We start from the raw sequence: 26,290 nt of genomic DNA on the forward strand, positions 1-26,290 counted from the left end.
CCGGGCGGGGGTGCCCGGTGTTGGTACCCGGGGTGGTTGTGGGGCTGGTGCAGGAGCAGCGCGGTGGTCGGCGGTGTCCTATGTACGAGTTTGCACGCACGGTTTGTCCGTATGGAAATTACCCTGGCAGAATTGCCACTAAAGAGCCCTCAGGGCGCACAGCCTCCTGTTAACCCCTTCTGCGGGGACTGGGGGGGAGCGCTAAACATCAGGCCGTCTTCCCTCGTGAGCGCTCATAAAAGTTTGCAAGTGGTCTTTATAAGCATCTGACTCGGAGTTATGAATAGTTTCTTAGAATTGTAGGAGCAGTAAATCCTGTTATTTTTGCTGTTGTTATTAACTTTGTACTCCAGTACTTGCACTGAATCACAGTAGCTTCATCGCATGGAATACATTTCTGTCTCTGAATGTTTATTTCATCAGGGTTGTGTATCATGTAGTCTTACCCAGCATGTACAATAGTCAGGTTTCCATTCCCTGAATACTTACAGAATGCTCTCCTCTTTTATTTTTTTTTCCCTCTCCTGTAAAGCTTGTTGAAGTTTTCCACACTGTTTCTGATTGTAAGCTATAAATTTTATACTATTCATCATATGGGGCCCATTACGTGGGGGGTGATCCCTGGCCATACCAAAGATGCATTTTCACTCAAGCTAATTTCAGTATGGTTTGGGAATGTTACATCCATAGGAATCTTGAGGTGCGATCCATGCACCTCAAGACCTCATGTCATGCAGGTTTGTGCCATTAAAGTCTTCCCGTTGAAGATGTTGTGCAGCTTTCAGCCTGAGCATAACCCCTGTTACCTTGAATATCCCCAGCTGATGAGTTTGCTGCAGTGAGGCATTTGAAAGGAGGCAGGTTTCCAAGTTAGCAACCTCCTACTTCATTCACTTGTCAGTCTGTAAACGAAGATACTCAAATGGACCTCGTATCAAAGCGATAGCCTTAGCAGTAGAGTCTCTGTCAGAACAGATTCAATTCTGTACATTTTTGCACATGGCTAAGTATGGCAGAGTGAGTTAGCTATACTACTAGGGCAAATTATTTGTCAGTCCAAAGCAAACTATAGGAGGAGAGAAAATGAACCGATTTTGTGACCTGGTGGACTGAGCTGATGAAATCAGTTCTGATTTTCCAGTTGGTCTAAATGTCCTGCTTCTCCTCTGGTTTTCAGGATTGCATTAACAATACAAGCCAGGCAGTGAATTCAGACAGCTGGGTAGCAGTAGGTTGACATGACTTCATATGTGTGAGAGCATTGGGAAAATGCCTGGGTTCGTCCCTGGAAGAATATGTAGAATTTCTCTTCTATTGCTCTTTTAATGATGGCAGGTACATCTAAGAAAGAGGGAGCAGATGGAAGGGATTAGAAATGAACTGTGTTCTAGCAGAAAGGGGTTTTTTTTAATCTTCTTTGAAACATGTGAAACCTGTCACTGCAGCAAGGTTCTAGAGAGATGAGTGACTGTTCATCAAATTAGATGTGGCAATTTACGTGTTTCCGTGATGGACTTATAACCCGAGATGGTATAACATTCATTTTTTGGGCTCATTCATTATGTTTAGAGATGTATTTTAGTTTAATCAAACAGTAGTGATGATTGTTAATAGTTGTAAACCACCTTGTCCTGTGATAGCCTCTTGCCAAATAGCTCAATTTTTGATAGATACTGCGTGGATTCAGATCATTCCATGTGACTTCCGTACAGCAATTTTATCTATTCTTAAAACTTAGTTCAGGTGGTGATATTTTATTTACTGCTGCAAATAGTTAAATGTAAAATCTAGACAGGATACCTTTTTGTTTACTAAATTGTACATTCCTGACTTTGTAGAATGAAAGAACTTTTGATGTAAAGGCTCCATCATAAACTCCTAAAATATTGATTTTTATTCCAAAGTATTGGAATAGGTTGGCTAGTTAAGTAATTCTTGAATAACCATCTACTTTAGGCTGATTTCCTTGCCTCTTGTTTCCCCAAGAGCTGTACTTCGTAGTTTCAACCGTAGGGGGAAATTAGCACTTAGTTTTACGGTGTGGTATTTGTGCCTAGAGGCTTCGGGGAGGCACAAGGTTTGGTTGTGTTGAGCAACGTGCAGTCCCTCCCCTCCATCTGATCATGGCCCGCACTGTACTGACAAGCCCTCTGTCTTCCAGAGATATCCGCCTAGTTTAAAAAAACACGTTTTGATTTGTGGGGTTCGGGGTCTGAAGGATGATCAGCTTTTCTGGTATGTTGACCTATGCATTAGTTTGAAATGAGCATGCAATTGCTCCATTAAATAAGAAGTGCCCTGGAGTGATATGTATTTGTGTGGTTTGGTTGTTGGACAGCTTATTTTAATCTTTGAGCTATATCTAGTTAAAATGTTGTATTTAAAATTTAGTAAATGTATGCTATACCTTCTGGAGCCCTTATACTTTGTCAGCTTGATAAATTAACTTTGACACACTGAATATTTTTCACCAGCTAACGTAGCTGTTAGTTAAGTTAAATAAAGGAGAAGAGCCCACATGCTCTCTCCATGCATACAGCTGGACATTTCTGTTAAATTTTTCAACAAAAATGAAATTTTGATTGGTTCTTAAAGCTTCATGAATACACTAATTGGTGAATCATCTAATGTGCAGTTTAGTTTCAGGAAATATGAAAAGGCTCACTAACTTCATAGTTACAAGATTATGCAGACCTTCTGAAAATCTCAGTAAGAAAATGTGTGCAGTGGTGGTGGTTGATATTTTTGGCTGTGAGAGAGGTTGGCTAAAACTCAGTGCAGTTATGCATAGTCTGCACTAGTTTATATGGTAGGAACTCACTTGGAGAATTATCTGGAAGGAAGAAAGAATAATTTTACAGGTTTATCTGCTCTCGGGACCTTATCCAGATTTTGCTGAAGAAGTTTGCAGTCAGGAAGCTCTTCTGGCTCTGTAACGGGTCCAGAATGTAGTTGCTTTTCACCCTGTGCTTTTACAGTGCAGTGGTTGTTGAATTCTTCAGCCTTAATGTTGGACAGCTGCAAAACATTTAAAGCCTATCTTTGAAAGATTGGGATAAGAAGGAGGGGGAGATGGAGGCTGGCCCAGATAAGTAATACTTCTTGAGGACTCTGAAGTATTTTCTTTATGTAGCTGTATACGGTGTGTTCGGGGCTAGCTGGAGACTACTTGATTATGTACTGCGTGATCAACTGAAGTATTTAAACCAGTACTTCTTTCTTGTGGAAGTTTGAGTCTTTACAGTAGTTGAAGAATCAAAGAGGACAGGAATTTGATTTTCTTTTTTCTGCAGCAGAATAAGAGCAATTTCAGTGCAGTACATAACTACTCTGTGTAAACTCAAGGTTTTTATAACAAATATTTTCGCTGCTGTTGAAGGTGCATGGAGCATTCCTTAAGATACTGTTGTATTGCAGTACATACTGCAATACTTATGGTGAGCACCAGCTTCTTAGAGGCAGAAACTTTTACAGTGTTTATAAGTGCTTCAGTGATTTCTGACTGGAGCACATTTACAGAGGTGAAATTTGAAGTATTGCTTAAAAATTTGAGTTGGAGCAATAGTTTTTCTCCAGTACTAAATCTGATGACATTTTTGTTCCTCCTCAGCAGAATGAATTCTGATAGTAATTCAACAGTCAGCCGGGCTCCCAAATGAAATAACTTGGGCCTCATTGCTCAAGACTCAAATGTCAATCATAGGATTAAGAATTGTAATTCTGGGATAAAAAATGTCTGGCACTTACTACCTAATATTCCCATTAGGCTTGTAGAGACTCAAGGACTGCAGCTGAATGAACTAGGCTTGATCAAGACTGTGATAAAAACTGATAGAGATAATCCCTTAGACTTTTTGGCCTCTAATGACAAAAATTTAGCTTGTAGTGATTGCTTATGCCAGTTTGACTTAATTTTCTTAATGGAACTTGCCTAGCTAAGGATGAACGTATTTAATGGGGTAGACCTGCAAGTACCCTGTTTCTTGAAAAGAACTTGGGACAGGAGACTTCCATCTCTAAGGTGTCTCTAACTTCTGATACTTAGAATTTCATCTGGTTAGGTACATCTGTTTTTATATCAAACTACATACTCTGCCTCTGTACCTTGGGTTTTTGGTTTTGCAGTAAGACATGTGCAGCACTGTTTGATTTACTGACTGATTTGCTTGTGGAAAAAGTACCTATTACTAAACTTTGATTTTGGGGAGTTTTTACATTTGGCATCTGTGAAGAAGGAGGTATTTTAATCATTCCACTAGTGCACTGAGAGCTATTCTTTTGAAGTAGCACATGGATAAAGTGATTTAATCTTAGATTGCAAATTATCTTTAATCTTCAGTTGGCTTGTATCTTTGTGTGATAAATTCAGTTAAACACACTGCTTAGTTGATGCTTTGTTTTCTTAAGTCTTTAATTTTCACATTTCTGTTGGGGAATAGTGAATTAAGTATTTTTAAAAAATGTGTTAAATCGCACTTGGATAGGAAATGGAAGTCAAATGTACAAAAAGCATTTTAAAACTGGTTTGTATTTTATCAGTTCAGATGTGCAGGATGAGTAGTTAACACATCAGTTTTATCAAAACTATTTTTTTTTAAATTTAAAATTTGCTCAGTAAGTTAAAATTTCTATTCAGTTGTATCTTGCAGTGTTTTGGACTTGATAGATATGATTTCTCATTCATTGGTCTTACTTGTGGCCGGGAAAAAGAAAATAACAATGTATTTTTAAGCTGTGAAACAGTTGTGGTGGTAAAATTATTTACAGTTAAAATTGAGAGGTCTCGCTAAGAGGTTATCTATACTCAAGAACATTCAACCAGAAGCCAGCAGTCTGATTGCTTCCAACTTTGCACCTCAGACAGGATAATGCCAGGCCATCCCTTTGGGCTCCACCAAGAGCCATCTTCTTATTGTTACGTTCTTTACTGCCTGAGTCTTCATTAGAATTGTGGCTGTTTAGCAACAGATTTAAGGAGTCCATCCCTCCAGGGGAAGGGTACCTGGCTTTATTAACATTCATATGATTGCTTTTCCTTGCCTTTTTTCTGAAACAGGATATGGGTTGGGTCTCTTCAATCGCCTGGCAGACAATCAGGAAAGATGCTCTCAATGTTCTCTCACTGTGATCATAGTTAATAAAGCTTCTGTTTGACCTGTCTTAAATTGTGCCTGTGTTATTACACACTTGGAGTCCTCAGAATCTCTGACACAGTTTCTCAATTTTTATTCAACCGGTTCATTCAATCCACACTGTTCTAATTTCTTTTTTCCTCTGGGTTAGTTGGTAGTAGGTTGTTAAGGGAGACTGACTCTGGGGTGTGTGATGGGGCGTGGGGGTACAGAGGGGTGATGGCATTATGTTGTCCCTTCAGACTGCAGTGACTTGTTCTCTCTTAAGTCTGTCTCATCAAGCCACACTCTTAATGTAAGAAAAGTCTTGAATCCAGTGAGCAAAGTTTCTGCTGCCAAGATCTCACTGGGTAGTTCTGCAGATTCTTGCCAGCAGTTTAACTCATTTGGACATTTGACATTATTTAAAACTTTGGCAACAAACCTGATCTGCTTTGATTTTTGCTTTAATTTTATTTGTTAATAGTACAATGAGGCCTTAATGCAGATTGTCACAGTGATGGTAGATTGGAATACAAATCAGATTCAAAGTTTCCATATCAAACCAGCTTTTATCTTCAAAAATATGTGTGGTTTATCCACTGAAGAAATTCCTCATATTTACTGTTCTTAAGATCTGGACAACTTATTTATGGAAGCAAGAACTCTGACAGCAGGAGCTCTGGTTCTTACAGATGTAAAACAGATTATGTGTCATAGTTTAGATTTAAATTATGAGATTGAAATTACTGATAGTATAGTATATCTTGGAGAATGCAAAAGTATTACTTCTGGGTTTAAAACCCTGAACTGCAGAGTACTGACCCTGGGAGAGGATATCAGAAATGTGTTAATAAATAGTTCACCCGTTCTTGTATTCTCTGCTGAGCAGCATGTATTGGCCAGACAGGTTTTTTATTAGGTGTACCCTGTGATGGTCAGGGCTATTCTTATGTTACATCCCATTACTGTATTTCAGGAGTGTGTCGTCTGCCTGTTAGTATTTGCTGACATAATTAGCATATAACCTGGTTTGGCAATTAACAAATTTTGTTGGTTTCTTTCCATAACTTAGTTGTCTTTAGTTGAGAATGTTTGAAATGGTCTTTTTCAGAAAATCTGTCTTTATACTTGACACTTAGCGTAATGTGCACTGGTAAAGTAGAAATACTGATTTTTTTTTTTTTTTTAACCCCTATTCACCTAATCTGTTTGAAAAGGAAAATTCATTTTTTATTCTTTATGAGAAAGATAACTTAGCAATTAGTCTTCCAGTATGACAATCCCAAAATAAATTCTCTTCTGTGGTGCTTTCATGTCTCAGTTAAATTATTTCCAAGTTCAGTTAATCCAGTAGTCTATATTATAGAGGTATTTTTATTGAATTGTATTCTAGAAAAGTTTATTTTAATAAATACACAGACTCTTTCAGATTGACCTGATGATCTCCTGTTTCTCATTACTGGAACTAAAAAGATAAAATCTGGGAATGAGTCAGAAGTTTTAATTTTTATAATACTGAAATAGTTGTGCTGTGAGAAGTGAGAAAGCTGTTTTGCCTCAAGAGTCTGTGCTGCCCAGTATCAATTCTCATGTGAGGATGATACGGTTTTGTTGTCTCAAATTCCTTGGGGGTCTGAAGCATTTGTTAGAGGATTTAGCATTTTTGTCAGTAGAACTGTTAGTCCCCATGTGCATAGGACATGGTTTTGTTCTCTCAAACTCCTAAAGGAGTGAAGCATCTGTTAAGGGATTTTCAGCGGTTTTGTCAGAATGATTGTTACTAATATTCGAAACTATCAAGTAATTGCACTCATCTATAGCTCAGAGTTGCTTACGTGGGTGAGTGATGACCACTGCATTGAACAAATTTTCTATTTTGATATTTGTCTAACGGTTGTGGACAGAATAAAAGAGGTTTGGTGCCTTAAGGTCCAGACCAGTAGAGCAATTGGTGTCTGAAATAATAGTAGGCATCTTGTATCTTAGATCAAGGTTTGGACTTAGATTCAGTATGGCACTTGTTTTGGAAAAAAATTTTGTTCTGTAGTTCTGTATAATTCAGGATTAACTGACTTCTTGTTGATTGAACTTAACACTTGTTTTCAGGTCAGGGGCTGGTTTCTAGGGGCTAACGCTTAAGTGGCCTGCAAGTTTGAAATATCCTTGCTTTGAGTGTTGTTTGGTTTGTCCCTTCCCTACATTTGGTGACCCCTGCTGTATTTTTTGGTGACTGGTGTTTAGCTTTTTTCACAACTAGTTTTGATCAGAATTTTAAGAATGGAAAAAAATAGCAATGTACCATTGGTCATCTCTTTGATGGTACCTATATTTAAGTATATATGGGAATCCTTGTTGATAGTGAGCTCTCTAAGAACTTTATAGCCCTGTTTTCAGCAAGAGGGTTTATTTGGGTAGAAAATACTCTCCTGGAGTATCACAGATGACAATAGATAGTAGTAACTTCAAATCTTCAGCTTATTTTGTAAATGGTTTTTAAGATAGAACTTATTTTTTATCTATTTAAGATAGAACTTATTATTGCCTGGAAGTTCTTGCTTACAGGCTCAAAAATTATCACATTATGAAACCACTTTTTTTTTTTTTTTTTCAGTTGTGCAAATAATTCGGTAGAAGCAAAACCTGAAGAATGTCTACATAGCCCATGAATTCTGTATTTTTTAAACTTTAGTCAAATATGAAATATTTATCAATTTTGCACCAAGATAAGCTAATTGTCTCAATGCTAGTAGAGTTAACATGGTATACTAATAGTATATCCATGAATATGTGATCCTTGTACTTGCTTTAAAGCCCTAATAAGTGAAAAGAATCTTGATTTGACAGTGGCATGTGTAATTGCACACAAGTTTCCTAATGGGACACCTGCAATGGTGTTTTCTGTTTTCCTGAGAAATACAGAGACACTACGATTTTTGGTTTTACTTTCTTCATAATTGCAGAGAGCAGTAAGTAAAACAAACCTGAAAACTGTGGCAAAAAGAGAATAATGTTATATAAGGAGATAAAATACCATACAGTTACAGTTTATGATTTGTTCTTTACTATGAAATTTCATGAAGTCATATTTCTCCTTTTTAGTCTTAATGCTTTGTTTGACAGAAGTTTGATACTGAAAAGATGAGCAAAGCAGAAGTTTTGCCCTTTTTGTTTTGCAGTACAAATCTAGAAGGAGAATGTTCAGGGTCCCTTCTCAATTTTTCCCTATAACTCACCACTCGTATCTCATTTTCTGGGTTCTCTCAAATCCTGGGCTTGGTTTCTTCTTTTACTTACACTTTTACTTGCTTTTCTTTGTACTATTAAGTTATAGCTCAAATGCCAGAAAATCTACTTTGCAATTTAATTTTGGCTGACTTGAAGAGGGTCAGTAATTATAGTTACTGTTTCCAGCAAGTTGAGTTTTTCCAGAAGTCTTTCTATGAAGAATGTGACTGTGGATTAATTGAATGTAAAAATGAGTCAAAAACTTTTTCTTGCCAAAGGCAAATATAGGAGTAGGTGCTAGTAAGGTTTTCAAAACTCTGTTACCTAGGTAATCTGTAGATGTAGTGTGAGCTGTTGCCCAAAGAAGTATAAAACTGATTTAATTTAGTGAGAAAGTTACTGGAGTACAGCTTACCTGTAAAACAGATAGCAATTCTCTGAAGTTTTTTAGTTTTCACTCTTACGTGCAAATCGATGTTGAGATACTTTTAAAACCGACTGCCTCTGAGCTTCCTGTCAACAGTAAGGTTGTCATTGCTAAAGCACTGTACCCTGTCTTTTTTCAAGTTATTCTGGATTCAGAGAGGACAGTAAGTTAGCAGTTGTTGATTTAAGAGTATGCTGACATCATGGATGACATACCTTCTCTTCTGCCTTGCTTGTTTACATGCCTTCCTTTAGTGTCTGGAGGGGCTGAAGAGGCAACAGTGGCGCTCTGAGCAGCAGGATGACGTATTTTAGTCATTCAGTAGCGTGTGAGAGTACTCAGCTGATGCCTCTCTTCTGAAGGATGTTTAGTTCTGTGGTTTCATTAATCACTGTAAGTTTTCCTAATGCTCAGGATGCTTTTCTCTTTTCTAGAAACATCATAGTATTGCTATAAGGAACCATCCAAAGGAAACATTTTGCAAACATAGCAGAGTTTGTTGTTAGCATGGAAAAATAGTCTTGGTCTTTGCTGTTGGAAACCCTTGTGATTTGTGTATAGCAGAAATTATGGTGGTGTTACAGATACAGCTACATATGAAAATATTCTGGTTTTTGATTTGAGACAGGGATGAAAGCCAAATCTGGAAAAGAATGTCAATGTACGAAGGTAACTGTTACAAAATCTCACTAGGTGGGCCTACCAGATATTTGCAAATCCCTTAAGTGTTGCTGAATCCAGTGCTCCTTATTTTTGGTTCCTACTTATTTAGCTTTCCATGTGTTTTTTGTCTTTTTACTAATTTTAGAGTTGAACCATGTATTTAGCTCTAATGGGAAGTGATACCTCTTTGCAGGAGCTGAGCCTGGGGCTCAGACAAGTACATGTAGAAAGTTGCTACTCAAAAGGCTTTGCACAAGCATACCTGTCCTATGTGTGCAAGAGTCCTATGTGTATTCATGCACTCTGCTTGTTGTGTGGGAGTACACAGAAGGAAGACAGACTTGGGCCTCCTTGGTGAGGAGCAGCAGCAAAGGAGTGTATCATGGAGTGAGGGAAGCAGAATTCTGTGTCATCCCTGCCGAGCTGAAGTTGGCAGTGTGTTGGCAGTAGCACAGCCACAGGTGCTGTGGTGCCAAACTTGTGTGTGATCCCTACTCTGTAACATAGTGCCAGCCTGGTAAAAGAATTATTTCTGCTTTTGCATCTTTCTCCCTTCTCATCAGGTAGAAAGGACATATGACTGTGGAAGTCTGCCGTGGGAATATGTTAAGTCCTTGAATCCAGAGGAGGCCAACAAAGCTGGTGCAAGGCCTGGAAGCAATGTCCTGTGAGGAGCAGCCAAGGGCTTTGGTCTTGTCTGGTTTGGAGAAAAGGAGGCTGAGGGTGACCTCATTGCTCTTTACAGCTCCCTGAGGAGGGGAAGTGGTGAGGGAGGTGCTGAGCTTTTCTCCCTGGGATCCAGATAGGATGTGTGGGAATGGTTCAAAGCTGTTTCAGGACAGGTTCAGAATGAAAATTAGGAAGCATTTCTTCAAACACTGGAACAGGGCACCCTCGAGAGGTGGTCAATGCCCCAAGCCTGTCAACATTTCAGAGCCGTTTGGACAATGCCCTTAAAATGTGCTTTAACTTGGCCAGCTCGAAATTGGTCAGGCAGTTGGACCAGGTGATCACTGTAGGTCCCTCTCAACTGAAATACTCTATTCTATGGAAGAAACAAGCTAAAAAAAACCCCAACAACAACCAACCAGTATTTAGACAAAGGTAACTTTGTACCAAGTGTAGCTGTGTTCAAAGGTGTTTCAGTTTTAGGCTGGTGCATGTATTGCTCCTGGCATGATACTTCAAATAGCTTACAATTGCCCGTAGTGGGAGTTGAACAGTGGTAACTGGTTGTAAAGACTTAGTGGCCATGGGTGTTTCTGGTTTTATTTATATATGATTTGAATTTAAAGAGAATGTCCAGGACTGCTTGTAGGAGAATCAGAAGAGTGAAAAAAACCTCTCCTGGTTGTTGTATTTTCTTACAGTTGAGGTGGGGTTTTTACCCTCTTCAGACTCTTTGAGGGGTCTTGTCTGGTCCTTATGGACTTTAGATTGTGCTTACTTTAGGCCTAAAAGTCCTCTATTTTCAGTATTAAGAGAATCTTGTCCTTGTATATGCCCCTGTTGCTTCACTTTCCTGTTTGCTCCCTTAGGATAGAGTATGCCATTGTATGAGATCAAGGCTGTGAAGTCTTCCAGTTGAGTCTGTCTCTGAGGCTTGCAAAGGTCACTCTGATTTACCTTCAGATTTCTTCTGGAGAAAACAAGATGGCATAGAGTGTTAATGTTACCTGATGTCAATGAGTAAACAAGTAATTGGAATTTTTAGGAAGGAAGATAGTATTATGTTTTATTTGTGTTTGCTGGCTCCATCCTGTGCTGTCATTCACTGAACCTGACACTGGTCATCACACAGATAACTCTGAGAGTGTCTAGCTGTTCACCCAGCAGTTTGCATAATCAGAATGGACAATTTGAATGGTTTGATTTTGTATCATTGACAAAGCATCCTATTTTGTTATGCAGCTGTAAACTTCTGTAACAAAGAGCATTGCTGCTTAAGTGAAAATGGGAGTTCACACAAGTCTTTGTTCCCACTGATGTTCTTCCTTCATCTGTTTCTTCCACAGATAATAGAAAATGTTGGAAAAATGTTAAGAGATAATTTATAACTTTCCTGATCTCTCATCTTCTGGACCAAAATACTTTATGCCTTTCCTTTGCCTTGGGTTTAATTTTGTTTAAAGCTTTTTGCCAAAATTCGTCATCTGTTTTCAGAAACAAAACTAGAATAATTGTGCCATTTTTTATGTCAGTCTCTACTTTGAAATATTGTATTGCACCTCTGAACTGGAACATCCACTTGAAATTTGTCAGTGGGCAGTATTGTTTTAATTTTACATGAAAATCTGTCAAAATTAAGCCAATTCTCTTCTTGAAAATTTCTGATCTGGACATGGCAGTTTTTTGTTTTGTTTTGTTTTTGTGGGGTACCCTGGAGACTGTGTGCATTCTGTATGCTCAGCAGGATTTTTCTTTCAAGTACATTTCTGGACTGCAATAAGCTGTGCAGAGCATGGGAACCAGAATTGTCCCAAGTTAATTGGGGGGATTGAGTGGGGGTCCTATGGTACAAAGCCAACTGGGAAATCTCTGAGACAGCCCTGACATGTGTCAGCTCCAGAATCATGCACTGGTTCCTCCTCCTTTCCTGTCCCATCAGCTCTACAGTATCTCCAGACTCCTAGCAACGCTGGTATTTTGACCGTGACTTTGACTGTGTTAAGAATTTTTTTTCAGAGAAGTTGAGGTATCCATACTGGGCTAAAGCTTGGCCTCTTCTGTATCTGAACACATTTGTTACTTCTGGGCATAACAAGGATGTCACTCCTCACACTCGTGTAACTGTGGTTGTAGGGAGGGTGCTCAGTCACTTCACACAAGCAGAGTGTATGCATTTGGTCAGGACTGGTTGCTGTGACAGCCAAAAAAAGCTCAATGTGGTTCTTCACAGACCTTCACAGATAAAATCTCAAAAGACTACTGGGCTGATGAACCTAAAGGTATTTTTCTTTTAGGAGTTCCAAACTGGACCAAGTTCGGCTGAACTTTTTTAAGGGTAGCAGAAGATACTCCGCACAAAGGCTGCACTTCCTGAATTTATAAAATGAGGAGGTAGCTTTTTAAAGATGGCCAAAATGTAACTTTTTTTGACATTTTTCCTACAACGACTTAGACTTTGAAGAACTATTTTAGGTCACTACCCAGCCTATGAAATTCTGACCAAATCAGAAAGCAATTGAATGTGTCTGATAATGGGAAGCATTAGGTGATAGTAGTAAATAAATTATTTTTTAAAAAGGTAAAAGAAAAAAAATATTTTCAGAAGCATGTCCCTCTTACTAGGAAAAGACTTAGGGGCCAGCAAGTACACTGACTTTCTTTGCTGTTTTTGAGGTGGCTAGTTTAAACTTCAAGAAGGATGGCCTTGCCTGTTGACACAGTACAGCTGAAAGTTTTCTTTTTAAAATGCATTTCCCCTGTAGCAAAATCCATGTCAATTATGTAGCCATTTGCAGCTGTGTGAGAGAATTTTCCCTGAGTTTCACTGCTGTGCTTTCTCTGAACCAGCAGCAGAGCCCACTGTGGCAGGGTGAACTTCTCGGAAAATTGGTACCTGGTGGATCAGGTGTTTCTTTTCCATGCTCATTCAGTAGAGGAGCAAACAGACAGATTTTGCAGAAAGAATGTTCCAGTCTGGCTGCTTATCAGAACTCTTACGAAGATAAATAATTTTTCCTCAAGTCATGACAGATTTTAAATTATGTACAGGTTAATTTTGTATGTCTGTGTGCCACTGGTGCCAGTACAACCAGAAATTTGTAGCCTTGTGTACAGTCAAACATGAGGCAGTGTTCTGGGGTTTTTCCTCCCTCCCTCCCCTTACCTAAGTGGCAGACTCCTGCCAATCTGTAGCAGAAGAGTTTGAAATCTCTGAACTTGCACAACTGGTTTTAGTTATTTGGACCCTTCAACTTTATATAATGGTTCAAAGTGTGCTCAAGCTGTGACTAATCATGAGTATCTTAAGAAAATTTCTTAGTTTTCATCTATTTTTGAATCTAGAATTTGGAATTCTCATTCTTGTGATCACCATGCATGTTTTTCTTCAGGAGTTCCTGGCCACTGTGTTACAGTAGCTAGATGTGGAAACTGCCATGTCTCATAATGACGGGTTTATTATTTTCTACATCAAGAATCAAATTCTTTTTCGTCATGGAGGACAATTAAGGATCACAACTTCCTGAAATCATTTATTGAACAGGTTGTTCCTGTGTCTTGAGAATGTTTATGAAAATACCAGAAAATGTCTGGTCTTTCAAGTAGCAGTTGAACCATCTTTTTCAAAAAATAAAGATGAATATTTCTTGTATTTTTATGTTTAAAGTTTTTCCTGTTAACAGTGTTACAGTTCCTGATCTGAAGGGTACAGTGTTTTTCTAGGTGGGTCTTAGTCTTGAAGCTAAATTTTTTATTTTTGCTTTACAATTATGACTTTGATTTAATCTTTCATTTAATAAAACATGCTTCTGGTTATAAGGGCAGTGTGGATTAACATTAAGGAGTGGGTTTCACAGAAATGGCTAAACCTGTATTAACACCTCACTGCTACTGGTAGACATGGTTCTTTTCCCTTTCTCTGTTTGCATAAAACTCTGGAGATTCTCCTGCCCTCATGCTATCACTGGTTTCTTCTGGCTTCTTTTTCCTAGTTGAAGTGCTGTTTGTCTGTCTGGTGCTTCCACCAATTAGCTTATGGTGAGAATGGAGGTCAGATGGGTGTTGGAACTGATGCAAAGGGATGGGAGGGAAGCAAGAATATCCCTTTTAATAGGAGCAAAACAGTGGTAGATTAGTTATCATGGACTATCTGTTATCCTTGGGGTGCCCTTTCTGTGGCTAAATTCTGTTAATGAGAAAACCTGGAAAGAACTGTACTCTTCAATAGCTGCCCTCTGACAAGTTTATCACTCAGTTATCATTGATGCAGGTTTGCTCAATTTTATGTGGTGCTGCAGACTCTTCCTGCATGAAATGCAGCCTCTTAAGCCATTATAATCAGAATCCCAGAATAGGTAAGGTTGGAAGGAAGGGTCTGCAGTGGGTGATCTGGTCCAACCTCCCTGCTCAAGCAGGGTAAACCATTCATACAAATGAATCTCTGCTTTCATAGGGCAAAAGAGCATTACTGCTTTTATTAGTCTCATGCAGCTGGTAATGCTGTTGTAAAGATTCATTTTGCCAGTCTGTTCCTTTGCTGCATCTTCTTGGAGCTCCTGCAGCCTGTAACTTACATTCATCCATATCAGATAGGAGCCCTTGGATACTAAGCAGCTTGCCAGTACGGAATGAGCTGGTGTGTAGGTGTTCAAGTGGTATCATAGGTTAGTGAGTTGTCTTTTTAGATAGTCTGTTTTCCTATTGATTAATAGGAATGCCCATTAGCTAGCCAGTGGATTAGTGATTCGTGACTAGGTCTTGCTGCAACAATCCTTAGTGATAACTGGAGTCAGCTTTTGGATTGGATAGATGACTTCAAAAGACAAAGCATTTATATATTTTATTTTCAGAAGAATTTAGGAGCTAACCCAATACATATATTTTTCTTAGAGAATTCTCATCCTGTGGGGGCTTACTTATTTAACATGCACAGGTGCTTCTTTGCTAGAATAAGCATTTCATTCAAATAGTTTTTATTTAACTGGTTGCTTTATGTAAAACCAAGAAGATGTAGCCACATCTTGACAATCGTGCTGTCCTATTTCATCCTACTATGCAGTAGAGTCTAGCTCCTTAAAGATAAGATAGTAGTGTAATAATCTAGTTAGCACCTCAGTTATAATGGACTGAGGCAATTCATGCTCTTAAGAGGCAAGACCTGATTTTCTTATCAGTGATTGGTCAGTCTCTGTAATGCATGTCCTGTGCATATAGTCATAGTCTTACATTTCTGACCATGGGAAAGGTTAGATTGTTCTACTTGACTTTATGGTACACCTTGATCCTGTGTTTTGAATCATGGGCATTCATGTTTTGCATGGCACAAGGGGAAGTGTGGTGTAGGTGGGGTTTTTTTGTTTGTTTGTTGGTCTTGGTTTGGTTTTGGGGTGGGGTTTTTTGATTGGGTGTTTCTGTTTGGTTTTGTTGGGTTTTTTAAAAAAACACTGAGTCATGAAGCTCATGAGTAGAGACCAAGATAGCCTCTAGATTTACTCATTAGTAGTCTTTGAATATAAATGGAGAGCAGGTATTGTAAAGGGCTGGATCCTTTGCTGTCAGGCAGAGAAACATTCCTTTGCTATTGCTAGAGCAGTAACTCTAAACACAGTAGCTTGTAATCTTGCTACGCTGAGGATTTTCCTTTTTAAATATTGCTGATGGATCATTGTATTGGTACAATGATATGGTATTAATATCATTAGCAGTTAAAGGAATGTTGCAGTCGTTTCTATGGTGTGTCCAGCCAGGAGCAGAGTGGCACACTCTGTGGCTCTCGGGGTGAGTTTGTTCTACAGATACCAGTGGTTTAACTAGCAAGCGGTTCCATTGCAATTTTTTGTTCCCCCCAAGCACCATAATTTGGCATTATTGCTTATTGATGGAAATGTCTTTCATACTGAGACTATGTACAAGTGCACTTCCAAATTTCCAGGGTTTTAAGATATGGAAACGTTTGTGCTGCTCTACATTGTTAGAATTCTTGACTAGCAAGCTAAAACGCCCAAAATGTGAAACTTGGCAGAGGCATAGTCAATGTATTTGCTGAGCAATTTGCTTTGAAGAAATTTACTTCTGACTTTTTAATGTTTATACTTACACTATCTTGCACCAAAAAAAATTCTGATGTATGTTGATGTTATATATTTTATATATATCAATTTTTGTGTATGTTTATATATAATTAGACACTTGTTGGTTCAATAATACAAATTCAGCTAAACATACTAAAGGAATTTTTTTTTGTCCCTTAGTCCTAAGAAAGATCTGCCTACCTCAAGGGCTGAACCTGCAAGGCTAATGCTTTAAGTTTTTTTAACTTGAGTTTTAATAGTGTGAAAAAAATGAGGGCAGAATTTCAGAAAGCTTCATGTTCATTGGTCATGACTCTTAGCAGAGGTCAAAATATGTTTAAATTTTTAAAATTTTTCTGGAAATCCCACTTAAAATTCCACATGCATCCTACTTCTAGCTAGTTTCCAGAATGTTGGGGATTTTTAAACCTTTTTTTTTATTATTACTTTCTTTAAAGATGCACTGTAATTTGCTATGTTCATAAGTTTTTGTTGCACATGCTTTATGTGTGCAATGTACAAAATATCCAGAACAGTCTTCATTTTGATTTTCTGGCATATTAGTCCATAATTTTAAAGTTACAGTAACACCTTTAAGTGAATTTTTGGTGGCATTAGAAAACCAAAATTTCAATTCTACTGCAATTTAGTGATGGTGGTGATGTTGCAGTTGGCTGTGCTGCAGTGTGACCCTGCACAGCAAAGGCTTGGTGGGTGCTCAGTGGCAGAACTTGCAGGTACAGAACCACAAAGCACAGGTTTCCTTCAGCTGGGAAGTTGCCGAGAAATGTTTGTAATAGCTCTAACTGGGTATAGTGTAGGATAAAGTTGCCTGTGGATTGAAGTGAAAACATGAAACAGGCTAGACCTACTGGCAGCCTTCCAGCTGCTTCTCCTCCTTCTTTGCAGGGTTTATGTTCTTTTACCTTCCCCAGGCCCAGCCTGGGGAACCAGGTGCTTGCTGCCAATTAGTCTTGTCAAGACAGCCCAGAGCTTCTCTTGACAAGCCTGACTGCTGACAGCAGCTGTGGGGTAGTCTTAGGCAGGATTTTAACTCCTTGCTTGCCAAATGCTTCACAGGTTAAATCCCCTGGTCTCATTCTGCAGTTATTCAAATAGGCTTCTATTTTATGAAAGTATATTCTATACAGAAGCTGATCTAAGATTTCCAGTGATGCTGTAGTGATAGAGTTTACTTGCCAAACTTCTAGCATGAAAGAAGGTGAGTTGGGAGTTAAGTCATTATGAAGGTCACTTTTTAAGTTTATGGATGTTATTAGAACAGTCCATCTCAGGCCACCTTCTACTTGCTGTACAGCATATCTGCAGCTGGCTGACAGCCTAGGCTGTTACTCTTCTCAATTGTTATGGTTCTAGAAACTTGAACTTTTGGGTCCATTTCACTTAACTTTTAGAGAAGGGGTGCTTTATTTTATTTTTCTTGCTAATTGCATGAATAGAAATAATGCTTTTTTCTATGTGGTCACGACTGTAGATACATCACTAGAGAAAGACCAGTACAACTTCGGTTTTATCAGTTGGTAGGGGGTGGCAGGTAGCTAGTTTGTGTTGGAGAATATGATCTTTTGCTTGGTCAGGTTAAAAGGACACATGGGAAGTGGCTGAGTGCATGAGAAAAGCTCTGTGTACAGGAAGTGCCTGTAAGCTGATGGGGGGCACAGGTACAGTGGTGAGGGAGAGGTATTAGACAGGCTGTTGAGGTTTTGAAAAATGTAGTGAGAAGAAATAAAGCTGCTAAACCAGTATAAATTGATCCCAGAACAGAAGAAATGTGTTTGGAAAACAGGCCATTTGCAATTGAATGAAATGCTCTGTTTACAAAATATATTAAATTGGATGTTTTTACTGAGCTAGTCAAGGATGTGGGATGTGATTTGACTCATCTTTTCAACTTTGCTTCCAATTTCCTTTGCTTTTAGTGAGGCACAGCTATTAAGGTATGCTTTTTCTTAACTCAGAGCTCCCAAGAATTACATACAAATAACCATTGTATCACTCTTTGTATCAATTTGAGACCTATTTATATTTTAGAACTTTATACAGGAAGATATGCTTCATTAGTGTTCTTAGAAGTGGAAACAAATTCTTCTCTGCTAAGGGAGAGCTCCATAACTTTTCTCAGGGTACTTATGGCTTTTGCAGAGGTCATCAAGAGGGCTGCTGTACTTAACTTGAACACTGACTGGAACCATTTATTCTGTCCACATGAATTTTAAAAACGTGTAGTGGCAGCTTCTGTGTGAGAAGAGTTAAACATAGCAATATGCAAAACATTACACTAGGTCACACGAAGTTCTCTTGCATAGCAGGTACTTTACCTTGCTAACTTAATGCTTGTTCTTTTGTTTTTTCAAATGTTAAGGTGAAATTGACTTGCCTGCTTAGGGTGTATGGAGGTAGTTTAAAGGAAACCGCTTCCATTTAATGTTGCTTGTGTGGATTTACTTGTTACAATGAGTGGCCACCATCAGGATATTGCCTAAATGATTTGTAGGTTTCTTGACTTGGAATTAATGTGCACCATTGTCTTGAATTTGCAGTTTCTAGTGTAGAGATCTACCACTATGTGGAGTTCTTGGTAAATCTGTAGAGTGTTATTTCTGTTTTAATATCTGAAACTCATGTTTGCTCTGATTGTTGCATAATTAGAAATACTAGCTTTGTTCACGATGGTTTTGTTATTATCTACTAGACTTGTGTAAGTAGAGGGAAAGGAGTATTTAAAAAACAGTTGTCTTTAGTTTTGGTTCAGTGCCATTACTTTGTTTGTCCATTGATGGCTTGTCTGCTTCAGGGATTTTAGATTTTCTGAACAGAAGAGAAATGGGTAGAACTGTACAGTACTTTTCAATCCGGGGTGAGCACATACAGTCCCAAAATTGTCCTTCTGGAAACCCAAAGCCTAGTAAGGGGCTTGCAAGAATGTTCCCACTGTTCAAAATCTTGGAGCAGTACTTTTGAACTGAAGTTACCAATGTGTAGCTGCTTGGAAAGAAACTGGCAGAACATCAGCTGTCCAGGCTAAGACTGCTCTTTGGTCATTGTGAATTTGCACCAAGGAGGGGGAGGCGTTTACTTCTTACTCCAGGTTGGAACAATGGCAAAATATCATTATTTTACTTTGACTTGACAGTTTGCCAGCTTAAGTCCTTTAAACTCGCAGCTTTCCTTGTGTTTTAGCAGAATGCATCAAGCCAACTCAGAATTTTATTTTCGAGGTAAAGGTTTTCTTTCAGTGGCTGAACTTTCAATGCAAATGTTCAAAGCAGCATCTTGAGTAGAGTCCTAATCTCTCTCTTTGCAGCCAGAGCCCCACAGCTGGTTAATATATATATAGGCTTCAAATGGAGATTTCTCTTCAAAGTAGTCATCCAAGGACTTAATAACTTCAGCAGAACTAACCCGTGCTGCTGTGGAAGGAAGCAGTCTTGCCCTGGCTGCTGCTTCCTCCCTCCTCATCTGCTCCTCCCATGTGTTAACTTGAATGTTTATAGAGAAGTCATAAACCAGATGGAGTAAATGATTGAGACTTTTTCTGAGAATTCATTTTAGTCTGGATCAGTTCCTTGAGCTGGTTGACTGAGCAGCCATATGGTGTACAGACCACCTCCTGCACCAGCACAGGTGGCCAGGAAGAGGCTGACGCCATTTCTTTTGGTTGCAGTGAGTGCTGACTTAGGCCAATTCTGTGTTGTTGGAATTGCAGCTCAGTATCCTTTACTTCTTTTCTGGCAGGTTTGAGTTTTGGTTTGGGGATTAAAACCTTCATATTCATCTTCCTACACAACTGGACTTCCAGTTTATCAAAGCCTAATAGGAAAAAAACAGTAGTACTTTATCCTAATAAGGCTTTCATGAGCACTTGAGACACTTGGCCCCTTTACCTTGTTTAGTTAAAAAAATAGCAGGTACCTTTTCCTTCCAGGCCTCTAAATCAGCTCTTTGAGCTGTCTGCAGTGAGCACATTTTTGAGTGTGTAGAAAAATGCATGGTTCCACTCGAGCCAACACATTCCTTGTTTTTCAAGAAACGTTATCTCTAGTATTATAGTAGTAGTTCATTATTTCTGGAATGTGCATTGGCAGGGAGGAAATTGCTTTGTAATCCTTGGTACTGCCCTTCCTTCCTCAAGTGCGTTACTTCAGACGTCGGGCTTTGCCAGCCTTCCTCACTTTGGATAAGGTTGAGGAGTGTTGATGGGACCAGCTCCCTCAGTGCATCCCTACAGCAGGAGCCTGTAGTGAGCACTGGCAGTGTGCAGGTAGGGCAGTGACCTCTCCAGCAAGCATCCCTTAATGGAAGCAAATGTCTTTAATAAGTCTCTTGTCACTGCTAAGCAAATCATTTTAAGGACTGATACAAATAGAAGCAGAGTTTCCCTCCAGTCTTGTCCCTCTATGGTCCGTGGGGGCATGCACCAGTGTCATGGAAGGTGGCAGCTGGTTTAGCTGTGCCAGCTCCTGCTAGCATTTAACTGAACAGTGTACAAGGAGCAGGGAGACTCCGATTTCTCTCCCTCTCCTCTTTTCCTTCTCCTGTCAAGTTACTGGGTTTTGACTTGTAAGAATTGTCTGGTTTTGTATTCCTTCAATGTTTTGACCTTGTTATCTTTCAATGTTTTGAAGCTATCATCTTACAAAAAAATCAAAACAAATCATCTTGTAGGTTTTTGTTTTTGAACCCGTTCTGTAAGGTATCATACTTTGTGCAGTGTATCATCTTTGTGAAGATGGTGCATTGTTAGGAGTTAATACTTTGAATATAATAAACCATACTGAGTAATTTTTAAATTGGGTGAATTGTGAGAGTGGATTGTGCTCTTTCAGACAGAGCACAGCCTTGACTTTGAATAGTCATCCTACGAAGTCACAGGCAGAAAACTCTAGCTAGAACTTGTAACATTTCTGGAAAGAGTTCTGAGTTTTCACAGTAATCTGTTAATGTGTGGTACTTTAAAACTACAAACAGGTTGTAACTGTAGCTTTATTGTATTGCTCAAAATTTTTGTTGTCTCATCATTTGTGCACTCAGAATACTTGAAGACTACACTCCTGCAAACTTCAAGCCTTTGAATGTCTAAATTTACTGCAAATGGGAGTATAGCACTAAGGTACTACTGCTCATTGCTTCTGTAATCCCTGTAGAGTGCTTATTATCTGTTATTTTTAAGATCATTTATGCCAGTTCAAAGTAGAAATAATTTTTAGTTGAAAAGAGATTTTGTTGCGAACATCAGTAGAACTTGTATTTTTCGTAGAAAAATAATTGGGGTTTTTTTCTTAGAAAATCTACAAATGGTTGAATTCATTTTGTGGATTTTGATGGAATGAAATTGATTTCCTGTTTAGGCTAGAATAACCACTGGCGGTGCTCCTTTGTGAAACTGGGATGGCTTTAGAACCAGTTCAGAAACAATTTTTATTTTGTCAAGCTTAGTGCTGCCACAAGAAATCTGTGAAACCACACATCTGTTGCACATTGAATTAAACTAATTTAAAATCACTAGGTTGAATTTTAAATACTTTACCAGTGACTCAAGTTTTATTCTAACACAAATCTGAGATGTTTAACTGAGACAATTTGCCCAAATTCAAGAAACTGTTTTCCATTAGGGAAAGCTGGTTCCCAAAGAGACTCCCTCCTGGAGCCACCTGGCAGTTTGTCCAACAGGCCATGTCAGCTGGCTGGCAACGGTGATGTGATAGGTGGTGCATTGACTGCTTGTGTTTCTGAGCAGAACTGAGAAGAATAGTGATATATAAAGCTAATACCATTAAGCATGACACTTCAGGATAAGCACCCATGTGAGATTTTTGTATTTTTAATGAGATAAAATGGTTAGCATGCAGCCCCTTTGCCACCTGTGCCCAGTAAAACAGCATCACTGGTTTTGTTTGGAATGAAGACAGACTTCAGAGGGCTGAAGGAGCTAATGTTTCAAGTAAGGTTTAGTTTAAAGTTGGATAGCCCTTATTCTAGCAACTTTACCTTGTGTTTGTGCTGTTAAGGCCTTGCACTGAACCAGTTCTAGTAGGTTTGACTGTCTTGTGTTTGTAGGCTTGCTAGGAACATAATGCAGAACAAAAGAAATGAGAGTAAATGTTACAGTTGCAGAAGAACTGTGCTTGTGCTTTGATCTTCGTTTGGTATAAGTAAGTACTTTGTACTTGTCACTCTGTTGCTCTCTGAAAAGGTTACTTTTATGGAATCTCAATAGCAGTAGTGAGGCCTAACTTTAAAAATGTTCCAGCAATTCTAGTGCTTCCAGAGGTGAATGGAAACTGGTAATACTTGTGCTTTTCTGTCGTTGCTCTGGAGTTCCTACCTAGGTATATTAACTTTTAATATTCACCTAGTGATTGCCCAACCCTGTAGCTTTTCATTGAAGTACATATGCATCACATTTCAGTATTTTTCTTTCTGTTCTGTATGTAAAGCTTTAATGTAAGTTCCCAATGTTTTCTGTTAACTCTTATTGCTTTCCTGGGCTTGGTTCTAGCATGGAGAAGCAAATTATTCTCCTCTGTTCTGCTACTGTTAGATTTCTGACAGTGGTGTGAGCATGTTAAATCCCTCAACTCTTCTTGGATTTCCGAAAAACAATGATGATTATTTTAGGGAAGTGCTGACCTACTGTTTTAATAAAGAGCTTGTCTTGTATTCCACTTTCCCATTTTTAGAACTGTGGTTCATATTGCTCTTGCTTCACAATCATTTAACATCCTTGTGGAGACTACAGCAGTTGCTTACCTGGAAAAGTAATATTAGAAAAGTGTGTATTTTTAGCTGCCTTTTGATTTGATGTAGCAGCTGGAAACAAGGAGGAGAGACAGTATGTGGTGATCTGACAGCACTGCCAACCACAACTTGGGAACCACTGTTTTGGACTTGAGACCAAAATGTGGAGAAACCATTTTGTAGGCCTGATTATGCCCATTGTGCCTGGCACTTCAATGATCCAGATACTGTGGCTTTGCTTTTGGTTGTCAAGAGTTTTATTTCAGAGTCCTCCCCATGACTGTACTTGACAAATGCTGTTAATGTATAAAAAAAACGTTCTGTGAAGCTTTTTGTTTATGTTAATATGCATTAAAAACATATAATGAGCAGGCAGTTCCATGCATACATTTCAGAAATAAATAGTAAAATATCCCTTTGATGTCAGTGACTAACGGTAAATGTCTAAATGAAAAAATATTCTAACTGTTAACAAAATTTCTGCTTTTCCCTTTGTAGTAATCATGTCCACAACTCAAAGAAGGAATCTAGCAAGTTCATGTTGAGGTATATTCCCAAGACAAGAAACAGTGACTCATTTGCTTTTCTGGGTAAGAAAGGTATCTTTATTCTCTTGAGTGTGACAAAAAGTACTTAACCTTTTAAATTTAACTTTTGAAAAGTACAGTCTGTCAAGCCAGTGTGGTGGGGGGTTTGTGGGTGGAGTGTTTTGTTGGTTTTTATTTTTATTTGTTCTTGAAGCTTTCTGGGCACGTGTAGAGAACTTTCCACTCGTCTAACAGTCTTAAGACATTTTAGACTAGTAGTGCAAAGGAAGGGCAATAAAGAGCAATTTCAGAATAAGAGACACTGCTGAACAGCATAGGATTGTTTGGTTAGAAATGTAATTCCAGTTCATTGAAACAAAAATGTGTACCTTTTCTAGCCTGACTTGCCAAAGGACTGGAGTTTATATAATCTCTCATTCCCAAGAATTTTAAACATCTCTCTGACTAGGAAGAGAATAAAAAACCTACAACTTGAGACAAAGGTGTAGAAGTCCACCTTATATATATTGTGTTGACAGGCTGGCAGCTAGCAAACATGTGCTCCCTCATAGTCAGCATGGATATTCTGAGACACCACAAACAGCTATGATCATTGCAATGACATGATACGTGTTGGATGCTTCCTGCAGATCTGTATGTGGCCTACTTTAGTAGTTCTGGTGCTACTAGAATTTCTCCAGCTTGATCCAGACAACTCCAGAAAGAAAAACAATTTTAAGATTTTTTTATTTTAATCAGGAAGACATTCCTTGCTCATTTGTTTACGGCCGTTACATATACACGGAACTCTGTAGCATCTTCTGTGTGTGACATTGCTCTGCAAGTGTCTCCCTCCTTAGTAACTACTTGGGTGCTGTGCAGATTGTCTGTGTTGTAGGTAACTTGTACCAGTAACCTCCAGAGACTGTGAAGGCCTGATTTCCCCCTTCTCCCCACCTCCCTCATCCACACCCAGTTCTTAAGGTCTTATTTAGTGCAGTTGGATGTAGATACTTGGCTCGTTGGGTTTGCTGGATCATCTGATGACAGAGTGAGAAAGAAAGCTTTTGTTTTCTGTTCCTATCGGTCAGGTGTTACACATTCATTCTCTTGCATGTTTCTCATGTAAGCTATGCCTCTGACTCTTGCCCACTCTCAGAGGATTCTGCTATAAGGTCGTGGGCTTACAGGTGTGCTCCTGTCTTAAGGACTTGTAGGCTGGATCACCAGAGTATTGCTTACTTGTTTATTGTCCACTTTGTCATGAGCCCCAGTGCATTCAGTGCTTCAGCTTCTTCTCCAGTTATGAACGGAAAAGAAATGCAGCAGCAGAGGAATGTTGCTTCAAAATATGTTTCCAAAGAACAGAGCCGTTTCCGTAAAGAGTTAAATTAGATGACGTATTTTAGTATTTTAAGTTTAGCACTTCTCTCAGAACTTAATTAGATCTAATTTAGCTTGGCATTGCCTGACTTTTTTTAGTACAGAATTAGCCTGTTTCTCTCTGTCCTAGGGCAGTCCTGTAATTTTGGCAGTCTTGTTCCAATTATCAAACTCAGTTTCTAAAGATGCAGTTTCAGAATACACACTGCTAATGTTTTTATCTTTTTACTGTATCTTCATGATTCACTGTCATCGTGTTTCTGCTGTGGAGCTGCTTTCTTTTTAAGTGTTCTTACTAAAGATAGAAAAGCTCCTTGGGCTCTTTCATTCTTTTATATCTTAAGTAATAAAGCCAGACCGTTGGTTGGTGGGGTTTTTTTCAGCTGTTTCATATGGCTTATATTAATGTATCGGAGACTTTATAATTCTAAAATTGTCTTTTGATGATTGTCTCATCTAATAGTGATGAATGCCTTTTTCCCCCCTAAATTTCTATTCTTGTGCTAATTCTTTTAATCTTGTGAAGTTATATCTTGGAATTTATCTGGCCTGCAGCTGGAACTTTTGCTTTTACATGGTGTATCTGGACATTTGCAGTGTACTTGCTGGATTTTACTAACTGCTCTTGTAGTTTAGAGTGACTTGAACAGTTCTTATTCAGGATTTGTTTTACTGCTGCTTATTGGAAGTTTATCAGGGAGTCATACCTTACATATGACTTAAAAATTCTTCCTAAAATGAAGAATTTTAGACTGTGTGTTTCCATCAAATATAACTATGCAGACCTACTTACGTGCCTAAAGAAAAAAGGGTGGGCCTGTTTGTAAATGAAATATTTATAATTCCCTAAACACTTTCTTCATGGTGATTTTTCTAAATATAAAAAAGGTGTGATGCATATTGCTTCCACATAACCCTACAAAGACTAGGGCACTTGTTAAAATGTATTGCATTCAGTTAATAGTCATCTTGGGTCTGTAACTTAATTGATAACTGAAGATGTATCCTCATGTTTTTAAACTATATTTTTATTTTAATATTTCTTCTCCTCTTGAATTTAGATAACATAATCCATGGATAAAGTGGGAAAGATGTGGAACAATTTCAAATACAGGTGCCAGAATCTCTTTAGTCATGAGGGTGGAAGCCAAAATGAGAATATAGTTGTGAACTCCAGTAATTGCTCATCTGGTAAAGAGAAAGCTATCCAGATAACTGACTTGGCTCAGCAACAACCCAGCAGCCCTTTGAGAGAAAACATTGCTTTGCAATTAGGCTTAAGTCCTTCAAAGAATTCGGCAAGGCGGAACCAAAACTGTGTCACAGAAATTCCTCAGATTGTTGAAATAAGCATTGAGAAAGAGAATGATTCGTGTGTCACCACAGGAGCCAGGCTTGCTCGAAGGGACTCTTATTCTCGGCATGCTCCTTGGGGTGGGAAGAAGAAGCATTCCT

At 38.6% G+C, this 26,290-nt stretch overlaps 1 protein-coding gene across 3 annotated transcripts in view; it reads left to right on the plus strand.

The window, feature by feature from the left end:
- The window catches only part of SOCS5 (suppressor of cytokine signaling 5), a 54,167-nt gene that overhangs the window by 20,306 nt on the left and 7,571 nt on the right, over window positions 1-26,290 (plus strand). The window contains exons 1-4 of one of the 3 annotated variants that reach the window (XM_017744819.1): window positions 16,294-21,297; window positions 22,245-22,339; window positions 23,424-23,515; window positions 25,897-26,290. In XM_017744819.1, the coding sequence (XP_017600308.1) occupies window positions 25,909-26,290 (382 nt within the window). In that variant the 5' untranslated portion in view covers window positions 16,294-21,297; window positions 22,245-22,339; window positions 23,424-23,515; window positions 25,897-25,908. Of the gene's footprint in view, window positions 1-16,293; window positions 22,340-23,423; window positions 23,516-25,896 lie in introns of those variants that run through there. The other 2 variants (XM_017744818.1, XM_017744820.1) reach the window with 2 other exon arrangements.

Source organism: Corvus brachyrhynchos, unplaced genomic scaffold (genome assembly GCF_000691975.1).
Source record: "Corvus brachyrhynchos isolate BGI_N302 unplaced genomic scaffold, ASM69197v1 scaffold258, whole genome shotgun sequence".
Taxonomy (NCBI): Eukaryota; Metazoa; Chordata; class Aves; order Passeriformes; family Corvidae; genus Corvus; species Corvus brachyrhynchos.